At 36.8% G+C, this 12018-nt stretch overlaps 1 protein-coding gene across 3 annotated transcripts in view; it reads left to right on the plus strand.

The window, feature by feature from the left end:
* Positions 1–12018, plus strand: part of CAPN6 (calpain 6) — a 77806-nt gene that overhangs the window by 36368 nt on the left and 29420 nt on the right. For 2 of the 3 annotated variants that reach the window (XM_034435058.3, XM_034435060.3), the window contains exons 3-5: positions 8562–8693; positions 9341–9549; positions 10078–10270. In XM_034435058.3, the coding sequence (XP_034290949.1) occupies positions 8562–8693; positions 9341–9549; positions 10078–10270 (534 nt within the window). Of the gene's footprint in view, positions 1–6768; positions 6879–8561; positions 8694–9340; positions 9550–10077; positions 10271–12018 lie in introns of all 3 variants that reach the window. The other variant, XM_034435059.3, reaches the window with a different exon arrangement.

Raw genomic sequence — 12018 nt, forward strand, 5'->3', positions numbered from 1 at the left:
TGGGAAAGAAACTATAAGTTAACAATGGCAACAGCATATAAAGAGAATTTGTATAAAATGTTTTATAGATGGCATATGTCACCGGAAAGATTGGCAAAACTGTTTAAAGTTAATTCACCTAAACGTTGGAAATGCCACCAGACACCGGGATCGTATTATCAGATGTGGTGGACATGTGCAGAAGCGAGAAACTATTGGGCAAAAATTTGATTATGGTTAGAGAAGATGACGCAACAACATATTGATTTAAAACCGGAGCTGTTTTTGTTGGGTATTTTATCTGAGAAATTTAGTAAAGAAAATGTATATTTGATTATTCATATAATAACTGCAGCAAGAATTGTATTTGCACAAAATTGGAAAGCAGAAAAAATCTCTACAGAGGGAGAGGTAATTAAGAAAATATTAGAATGTGCAAAAATGAATAGATTAACATTGGCAACTAAAGGGAAGGAAGAATCAGAGTATTATAATATATGGGGGCAATTTTATCATTGAATGGAAAGTGAATATGGACAAAAAGTGGTATAAAATTAAATTTGGAAGGAAAATGCATTAACAGGAGATATAATAAATTGAAATGTAAAAATAAAGATATGTACATATTAAGAAAATGGTGGTAAGCATTAAATATGATGACACATATGACGCACTGATTGATCAATGACGTAATGTTTATTATGAAGAGAAAAAATAAAAATCTTTTTTATATAAAAAAAATTCAGATGCTTGGCAACCAGCTCATATTTATGACAGTTGCAATGTCCTGGGGTCATGTGATCACCTTTTTTGACCTTCTGACAAACAATGGGGAAGCCAGAGTCACTTCAGAACCGTGTTGCTAACTTGACAACTTGCAGTGATTCACTTAACACCTATGGCAAGAAAGGTAGTAAAATGAGGCAAAAATCACTTAACAACTGTCTCACTTAGCAATGGAAATGTTGGGCTTAACTGTGGTTGTAAGTCGAGGAGGAGGTCAATCTATTTTCCAAAGCACCCAAAGGCCAGACAAGGAATAATGAATGAAAAGGAGAGATTCAATCTAGAAATAAGGAGAATTTTTCTGACAGTGAGAACAATCAACCAATGGTACAGCTTGCCTTCAGAAGTTGTGAGTGTTTCATCACTGGAAGCTTTCAAGAAGAGACTGGACAGCCATCTGTCAGAAATGATATAATGTCACCTGCTTGAGCAAGGGGTTGGACTAGATGACCTACAAGGTCCCTTCCCAACTCTTCTCTTCTCTTCTCTTCTCTTCTCTTCTCCTCTCCTCTCCTCTCCTCTCCTCTCCTCTCCTCTCCTCTCCTCTCCTTTACTCTACTTCCTGTATTTAAAAACTGGGTCTTGTGGTAAGAAACTAGACAGCTGCATGGCTGCCAGCCCTCCTAGGATATAGAAGTCATCGATAAGTCAAAGCAAATGTCCTAATTTCACCATTGACTGCTTTTTTGCTCTTGGGTACTTTCCATGTGGACTAGTAAAAGGAGATGTGAGATGGTCTAAGGAAGAGAGCAAGAAAAAAAAGAGGCAATGATGTTTACTTTGAAAGCTTACAATAAACTCCAAAAAACCCCAGAGCTTGCCTCAAGTCCTGCTAGAGTCATAAAATACCAACATAAAACCAAACAGATTTAATTATCTGTTTTCAAAATCCCCCTTTTCTATTTTTTAAAGAAATGGCTTAGATCCAAGACCATCTGAAAAAGCTTTGCAAAAACACTGTGAGTCTCTTTTCTATATCTTCTCCTTTGGAAATTCATAGCGAAGCAATTTGTAGTTTAGTTTGTTTTTGCTGTTTATTCCCAGTCCAGCTGAAGCCCAGGATTTATTTTCTGCAAGCAAATTAGGAAGATATACATGCTGAACTATTAGTAAGGAACACAATGTGGTCTCCAAGTTGACAGATGGCAAACCCTATGATAAGAGTCCAGAAGCCAGTTTGAACACACCAAGCTAGTCAGCATGAAAGAATTCATAACTTTTTAGATCAAATTCACATCTGAAATCATGGGTTGTTTTCACCCAAAGTCTTATTTGTCATCTTTGCAACTGTTAACTCTGATTGTGATTGGGGAAGGAAAGTTTGAAAAATCTCGACCCACCACAAGTTCCATAAATCTAACCGTCCTGTGTTTAAATATAAAAACAACATAATATTTATACCATCAACCTTCAAAAATAGTTTTTTAGCACATTGATAAAGTGATTATTTTGATTGCAATCAATCACAAATTTATTCTACAGGTAGTCCTATTTAGTGACCACAACTGAGCCTGGTGACTTAGTAAGTGAAATAATCATTAAATGAAAGTACAACTGTATTGATCTTACTTCAGTTTTTAATAGAAGGCTATAAGTGTCTCGGTTGTAAAATTAGTTTATCAATCCTGTCATAACTACAAAAAGTCATTAAATTAGGAAATTGCTAAATGAGAATTACCTGTATACAGATAGTCCTTAATTTACAACAGTTTGTTTAGTGACTGTTCAAAGTTACAATGGCATTCAAAAAAGTGACTTACAACTGTTTTTTCAGACTTGCAACCATTGTAGCATCTCATGTGATCAAAACTCAGAAGCTTGGCAACTGACTCATATGACGGTCGCAGTGTCCCAGGGTCATGTGATCATGTTTTTCAACCCTCTGACAAGCAAAGTCAATGGGGAAGCCAGATTCATTTAACAATCCTGTTACTAACTACAGTGATTCATTTAACAACTGTGGCAAGAAAGATTGTAAAATGGGGCAAAACTCACTTAAAAGAAATTTTGGGCTCAATTGTGGTTGTACAGTAAGTCAAGGACTACCTTTCTACATACTGTGCATTTGTGTGCATTCTCTCTCTCCCTCCCTCCCCCTTACTACATGAAGTAGAGAGACTAAAAAAATTGCACGGAATTCTCATAAAAAGATGCAAATACATGCTGCTGCAGAAGAGATGCGTGCTAGTTTATGGACATGTGTTTAATGTTTATTTTTCTGTGCTTGGATCATTGCAACCTCCCTTAAATAAATAATGAATGCACCTTAGCAAATTATTAAAATGTTCTTCAGTAAAGTTGATATATGAGCTGAAAAACTGGGGAGGGGAGAGAGTATTTGTGTTAATCAGTCTTTTATGCAGAACCAGTGAACAGAGAATAACCTTTCGATGCCAAATTATGCTGTTTGCTTTTCTGAGAACAGTCAATTAAAGGATTTAATTTTGAGAAGAGGGAGAAGAGAACAATGCTGTGATTCAAACTATTTGCAACCTTATGTTCCCAAAGAATCTAGCATTGACTTGATTCTTGAGTCTGCTTTTGCAACATGGAGAAATACCAAACAACCACAATGGTCCTAAAATTTGGCCCTGTTAAAATTTGACATGGTTTCTGTTGCCTTGAAAAAACAGCCTGGAAGAATAAATTGGAAACATGCCAAGACAGCTGGAAGCTTTTAAATATTACAGATCTTTGTGGATTTTGGACCATTTCACTGCCCTTTAAAACCAAATGAGCAAACTCTTTTTCCACACTTCAAACTCTACTTCCGGACATAGGGATTAATCCAGGTTGACATTCTTCTTATGTTCTTAGTGAATCTAATTCAGTTTTTTCCTGTTTCTACTCTCTTACGTGACTTCTGATTCTAGAATTAAGAATTAAAAAGTCATATTTTCCTGAAAGATGTCCTAATAACAGATGTTGGCTGAAGTCACATATCAATCCAAATTATGGTTTCCTTTAATTATGGTTTGTTGAACAAATTTGATTTAACAAATAATACTTAATCACAGTTTTGGTTTATACAGATAATTATCAATTTATGACCATTCATTTAATGACCATTTGACATTAGAACGGCAGTGAAAAAAGTGACTTATAGCTGCTCCTTATGATGGTCACAGCATTCCCATAGTCACATGATTGTGATTTGGATGGTTGATAATCAGCATGTATTTATGATGGTTGCAGCATCTCTGGGTCATATGATCACCATTTGTGACCTTCCCCAAGGAAGGGAAGGAAGGTAGGGAGGAAGAAAGGGAGGAAAGACAAAGCAGGAGAGATGGAAGGAAGAGAGGAAGAAAGAAGGAAGGGAGGGAGGGAAGAAATAGAGGGAGGAAGGAATAATGAAAGAAGGAAGTAGGAAGGAAGGAAGACAAAGCAGGAGAGAAAAAGAAGGAAGGAAGGAAAGCCAAGTCAATGGGGAAAGATGGATGGATAGAAGGAAGGAAGGAACAGAAGGAAGAAAGAAAGGGAGGGAAGGAAGGAGGAAATAAAAAGTGGAATGAAGGGAGGGAGGGAGGGAGGGAGGAAGGAAGGAAGGAAGGGGGGAAAAGGATCTCTTCCCCAGAGATTCTGTGGTTCCCACTTTTATGTCATTCAGGAAACTGTTGATTTAAAGATAGACAGATTGCAAAGCCTCTTTTCGTCCTTTTGCTTGTTCTGCTTTTCTTTTCTTTTGATTACTTTGCTCTTCTGCTCTGTTATATATTTTATATGTTTGTATATGACATTGCATTGATGGCACAATCAAAAATATGAGCTGAACCAAAGAAAGGTACAAAGATGGAGCTCCTTGCTTGTTACAGTATTTCTCCTTCTAATGCTCCTGGTGATCAAACTGATATGAAGAAAGAGTAGACTGTTTTGGATCTTCACCTCAAATAACCCAGCTATTTAGCCTGTAATTGTTTAAAATACGGATAATTAACTGAATTTTGACAGTGTAACCTTGGGGGTCCAAGGTTGATAAACCTGCCATATTCTAAGCCCTTAATTCTACCCCTTCCAATTTTTTGGGAACATTTACAGATAAAAGTTCAGGTCTAAATAGAGACTAGTGTTCCTTAAAAATCCAGTAGAAATCCAGGTCATACTTTTATTTATACAACATCTGTCAGGAAATTAAGTTTACAAGTATATTTTTATTTTTTTATTTTTTATTTTTTAAAACATAAACATAAAATACATCTTTTCAAAATGAAGCATTGATCTGGTCATAAATTGGTACAATTACTAACAAATCTTAATTTTCAAATAACACCACTTAATCTTTAACTCAATTATTTATTGGTTCGATTTAAATGCCGCCCTTTTCCGGAGACTCAGGGCGGTTTACAATGCGTTAAGCAATAGCCTTCATACTTTTGTATATACCTGCTTAGTAGGGCTTTCGGGGGGCCCCTAAGCGGTGTTCTTTTTTATACAAAGTCAGTTTATTGCCCCCACAAACCGGGTCCTCATTTTACCTACCTTCGAAAGGATGGAAGGCTGAGTCAACCTTGAGCCTGGTGAGATTTGAACTTGCAATAATTAGAGGCAGCTGGTGTTATCTTAACAGTGCTTTAGTCTGCTGCACCACCAAGGCTCTTATTTCCCTAAATTCTGTCTATTTAACAATGCCGTTATCTCAAAAACCCGTTACTTAAATCTTTAAATCATAACCAAATATCATTTCATTTTTCTTTTTCTTTTTGCTTAGAGGAATGTATTTTGAAAATAGAAATCATTACAATTATTATAAGCATTTAAACAATACTTTAGCTGTTGCTCCCGATATAATCATCTTCATTGCTGTTTATCAACACAATCATCCTTATTTAAACTATTAATCCCAACCTAATCATTTTATTTTAACCGCTAATCCCAGCACAAACATCTTTATTTTAACTATTTATCCCAGCACATCATCTTCATCTTCATCTTAATCATCATCTTTTACTGTTAATCCCAGCATAATCCTACTTGCTTTTGCTGTCATAACCAGCATAATCATTTTTGTTTTTTGCTGTTAATCCCAGCATAATCATTTCATTTTTACTGTTAATCCCAGAATAACCCTCCTTGTTTTTGCTGTCATACCCAGCATAATCATTTTTGTTTTTTGCTGTTAATCCCAGCATAATCATCTTAATTTTACTGTTAATTCCAGCATAATCATCTTTGTTTTTACTGTTAAACCCAGCATAATCATTTTTGCTGATATTCCCAGCATAATCATTTTAATTTTGCGGTTAATCCCAGCATAATCATCTTTCTGTTGTTACCATCTATCTATATTTTATTTATTCACATTTAATCATATTATCATTATCTTTTTTATGACAATTTAACATTGAGACATAGTTCTTACTTCAAACACATCTTTATATGCATTTATAAATTCCTTTTAACATAATTTATTTCTCTTATATTCTAATTTCCATCAATATTTCAGTTTTATATATCTACAACATAGTCTTCTCATATTCCTATTCATCCATATTTATCTATAAAAACCTCCTTTTTATTATTACTATCCACCTATACATTGTTTTTTTCATTTTTAATCACGTTGTTTTAATCTTCTTTTTCTTTTTCCAGCCGTGTATACCTTATTTCTTCATATTCTTGCCTACTGGCATATATTTCATTTCATTTTCAATATCTTCAAATTTTGTCCTCCATGTATCATTTTAAATCTTTTTCTTATTTCTATTCCAAATAAAATGCATCAAGTTCCCTTCTCTTGTTCCTGCGCCATTTCCTTCTCTTGTTCCTGCGCCAGTTTTTTTAGTTGTTATTATACCAATTATAAGAGTTCCATTATAGTTTAAGCTTACAAGTATTTTGAACATCAGTCAAATTCTTACTGTAATGCTTCAGGTATCCTCTCTTCACAATATATATTAAATCTTACGTAACTACGAAAGGGAGAAAAAGCGATGTAATTTTGGTCCTGTTTTTATTTGCTTTGGCCCTGTCCCTCATTGAGCTGTAAACCACATCCACATGCAGAGCTGTCCATCATGATGACCTCTGGAACTGTCTGGCTCAAAGTGGTGAGAGGATCCAGCAAGATTTCCCATCTAAATGATGACTCAGCTCTGTTCTTCTGGCAAGAGGCAGTGAGTAAGATATATAACTTCTCTGAGCTGGTCAGACGTTGAGCTTGTTTGATTCATGAATGGGCGAGTTTCCAATATCAACTGCCAAACAAGCAAAAACATATTCTGGAACTTGAGTTCGGGTAAGAAAAACCATCTCAAAAAGAAGGGAAGTTGAAAAATAGAGCTTTTCTAGAGTGTACAATTGGGGGAAACAAGATACAAGATATTTTCTACATTACTAAGAATTGTGAAAAAGAAGTAAACTATGAATTGTCTATAGACAAGGACACCTTTATGTTATTTTGATATAGGGTCTCTGCTCAAACAGGAAGTTGGACTCAAAGACTTCCAAGGTCCCTTCCAGCTCTCTTTTTCTGCATTCTCTACAGGTAGTCCTCAACTTACAACCCGTCATTTAACGACCGCTCAATGTTACAATGGCACTCAAAAAAGTGACTTATGACTGTTTTTCAGACTTAGGACCATTGTAGCATGCACATGGTCACGTGATCAAAATTCGGACACTTGGCAACTTATTTATATTTATGATGGTTGCAGTGTCCCAGGGTCCTGTGATCACCTTTTGTGACCACCCAACAAGCAGACTCAATGGGGAAGCCAGATTCACTTAACAACCATGTTACTACGTTAACAATGCATGATTCACTTAACAATTGTGGCAAATAAGATCATAAAATGGGGCAAAACTCACTTAACAAATGTCTCACTTAGCAACATAATTTCTGAGCTCATTTGTGATCATAAATTGAGGACTTATGTGTATTCTATTCTGATGATTTGGTCTCATCGGCAGAATGAACATTACCATCTTTCTTTCATTCATCAAAAATCCTCAAAACAATGTTTCTAAAAAGATACTGGAGAAAATAGTTTCCAATGAAGTTTTCAACTTTGATCACATTTTTTACTTTACTATATGTATATGTTTTAAAAAATGAATTGGAATCACAATTTAGATTCCCATTGCTACATGCTGGTTAACTACAAATTGAATCTTTGGATCACTGAACATGCCTCCAGTCTAAGTGAGAATTTGAATTTGTGGTCTCTAGTATGTCTACAGTGTTGACACATTCACTTTGCAGAGCAGACTGTTCAATGTATGTTTACTACAACTAGAATTATTTCCTCTGGTCACATGAATCAGAAGTCATATGTGTGACATCCATGAAAGTTATGCTCTAATCAGCTGCACCTCCCTACTCTAAATTCATTTCTGGGAGTGCCTGCTTGATGGATCTTTGCTTTATTCTGTTGGGTTAAAATAATGGACTGTTCATTAACTCCATTATTGTAGGAGACAATCAAGCTGAACCCAAGGGAGAGGTCAAGCAAGTCATCAGTCTTGAATCCCTTTGCACCAACAACAGATCTAAGCACACCTTGACCTTCCATTGACTCTTATCTGTCACCAATTTGCTTTGAATCTTAGTAGTTCAGATTGTTTGTAGAGAGTGTTAGGATGCATTAAACCTGTATTAATTTGAACCATCCTGGCTCCTGCTTTCCTGCATCTGACATTTATTTTGAATCACTTTCAGAATTCTTTCTTTTAAAACTTCACCAAAAAAGAAGTCAATAACTTGTAAACTTCCCTCTCAACCAAATTAAGGAGCCTACTAGTTATTAATCTAGGAGATATCAACCAGATCATTTTGTTTGTATGCTTTATTCTCACAGGAGTTCTGTGAAGATCCTCATCTGACTGTACATGGAATCAGTTCCCATGATTTACATCAAGGAAGCCTGGGAAACTGTTGGTTTGTGGCTGCTTGTTCTTGCCTAGCTCTTCGGAAGAAGCTGTGGCAGAAGGTAGTCCTCCAGAGCCATAAATGTTGCATTCTTTGGTTAAAATTTAAACATGGTGTTCCAAAGCCATACGACCTTGGAATGGTGGCCTCAGACACACCCTAGAACCTTCACATCAAAACAAGTTGCATCCTCCTCACATGTTGATACATGTTGTTGTTGGTTTATGAGAAGGGAAATTTGTGTTTTGGTCTAGAGTGGTATATCTCAACCTTGGTGACTTTGAGATGTGTGGACATATAGAATTCCCCAGCCAGCCTGCTGTGGGATGCGCAACTGTATAAGTTAGGGATGGAGTAAGTTAAAAACAGTTTGTGATGGGGAAATTCTGTCCCTGTAAATTTTATCAATTGATTTAGGAGACTCCAATTTTTATGATTTTCTTTTCCAGAAAAACCTGGTTCATTTTGTAGTTATTCCAGGGAGGAATATGGAGAAATTACCCATCTGTACCTTTAATGGATAACTTTAATGTAGATTTATTTGAGAGGGATGTTTTTCTTCTTTCATTAAGAATTGCAACTGTCAGTTGCAAATTCCATTTATGTGTATAGATTTTATTCCAGCAATAAGCAAGTTGATCTGGCTCACCAATGAATGTTTTCTGTTCTATGTTTGCAGTGTATTTTCAGTTTCTTTGCATACTGCAGGTGATCCCAAATATTAAGGAACAGGACTGGGACCAAAAGAGACCAGAGAAATATGCTGGAATCTTTCACTTCCGTTTCTGGTGTTTTGGAGAATGGATTGATGTGGTCATAGATGATCGGTTGCCAACCATAGACAATAAGCTGATCTACTGCTCTTCTAAGGAGCCCAATGAATTCTGGAGTGCACTTCTGGAGAAAGCTTATGCAAAGTAAGTGGTGATTAACAAGGTGTAAGTGCAGTTTTATCAGCTACACAAATAAGATTTGTTAGCATGGGGATATTCATAGTCGTCGTTCTCTTCTACAAAGACCTTGAAGTGGGTTCATACTACTCCTTCCCTATTTCAGATCCATTCCATTATAAAGAGCATAGGGTTTTAGAAGTGGCAGAAGAGAATTGGATTAAAAGAGGATCAATACTGCGGGCAAAGTAAACAAAATAGCTATTCTATTATTGGGTTATATTTTCATGGCAGTTCATTACTACAAGGTCTTCCATAACTTTGTAGATCTAAAGATTTACATTTGGAAGAACATTTCTGCAAAGTTAGAGAAGGTGGCAGTGAAGATAGTCCTGAAGTCTTCCAAAGTTCATTTGAAGCTCCATCCACTTTATTGTCTCTTCTGTTGTGCAGGAACCCCTGGAGGGTTCAAGAAGGTCAGGTGTAGTTATGGGGAAATACATAGCAAAATCTCATTGTTTGTGTGTTTGAAACTCTGCATCATGTCTTCTCTAGGATGGCAGGTTGTTACGAAGCTTTGGATGGGGGCAGCACAGCCGAGGCAATTGTCGATTTCACAGGAGCCGTAGCAGAATCCATCAACCTGATTGATGGTAATTATGACTATAGTATCATCGAACAGGTGAAACTCTTTAGAGAATTGCTGAAAGTTCATAAAAGGGGAGGATTGATCAGCTGCTACATCATGGTAAGTGCACCGAAAGCAAGCTGTGATGTGTCCTTTGGTCTGTGTTTGACTCTTTATCAAACTGTCATTCCCATAAAATAGACCAGACTAGGCAATCAACTCTCTAGGAAGGCTAAAACTCCCTTTATTGAGATTGGCTCTAATACAAAAACTTGCAAATCTACTTGTGCTGTATCTTCTCCCCCCTTCTTATACTCAAGCGAACCAGGAAGGTGTTTATCTGAGCCACTTCTGAATGTTATCTATTTCTCTGGACTTAAACAAGTTTCAGTCCTTTTGGCCTGCATATCTTCATCATGGTGATCTTCCTTATTCTCTCCACAAACTCAAGAAAAGAGGCAGGATGATTGAGGAAGCCTGGTTCATTCATTCTGCCAATTAATCTCTGGATTTGCCAGAAGGCTATAACTCCCAAGTGAGGTAAACAAATAATAAGCCCAGTTATCAAATAGGTCTCTATGATAGCATCCAGAAATCCACCAATCTGTAGGCCTCCAATGCCACATACATGCATCAGGGAGCATCTTCGGGTCTGAGACTTCTATCCAAATATTGAAACTATCACAGTGCAATTACAAAGGAACAGCAACGCTTGTATTATATCAATGCACTGTTGCTTTCATAATCCCAAAGGTGCTTTGCCAAAAGGCAACTGGACTTCCTTGGGTTTTTTTGATGAAAAATATTTCACTTCTCATCCAAGAACCTTCTTCAGGTCAGGAGAACTGAAGAAGATTGGGACAACCATGACCCGATGATTGTGAATTTCCATAGACATGCTGCTTTCATCATTTTCATATTCCCCCTATGGACACCACTTTATGCATGTGTTCCTACAGTAGCTCTGTTTATGTCTAAACTAGTCCCAATTCACCCCCTTTCCCAGTATCAAATCATCCATCTAGCAAAATTAAGTCCCCATCCCTCCTGTTAAAATTGCCCTAGGAATGAAGCAGCCTTCCATGCTTTTGGAGGTCCCAGAGAGAGAGAGAGAAGGAAAGTGGGGCTGGAAGGAGAGAGCTTTTCAGCCCATCTGCTTAAAAACGGCCTAATAATTCAAAGACCCAAACCTAAGCATAATTCAGTTCCCTCAAGGCTATTGCCTTTACAATAAAGAAAAGCATTGACTGATGTGGGAGAGGACTTAAGTGTGAAGGTTTTGCTATTTCTGCTCTTCAGTAGAAATGTCCCTCCCTCTTTTCTTTAGGGCTAGGCAGAGAAATGCTCCTCCGTCATTTTATTACCAATTGTCCCAAAGGTACTTTTTCAAGAGGTGGCCTTAACGACTCTCTAAAAGAATGCAAATGACCAGCTGTCTGCAAGCGGTATAAATCCTTCCATTACCCACCATCTAGTCAGAGCTGAAGAAGCTTCTTGGATGACAAGCAAAACATCTTCAAAGAATAACCAGAAAGTCCAGTTGCTTCTTGAAAAAGCACCTTTGGGACAACCATGACCTGGATGACTGAGCATCTCCATAGACATTTATTACCAATTGTCATTTAATTGGATGAGATATTTTGGCTTGGACAATTATATCCAAGGAGAAGAGAATGTCTGTGAAAATCTCATGGGTAGAGTGTGGAGATCTTGCATCTTTTAGGGACAAAGTATCTAAGGGCTTTGTGCAAATGTCCCACCTTTTCTTATATAGTCATTCTCCAGTGGTGAATTCTCCAATTGAGCTTTTTCAGAACAGTATTACAGTCAAAATTAAAGGGAAGCCCATCCTTGAAAAATCACTAGGG

This window comes from Pantherophis guttatus, chromosome 12 (genome assembly GCF_059756535.1).
Source record: "Pantherophis guttatus breed Tessera chromosome 12, ASM5975653v1, whole genome shotgun sequence".
Lineage (NCBI taxonomy): Eukaryota > Metazoa > Chordata > Lepidosauria > Squamata > Colubridae > Pantherophis > Pantherophis guttatus.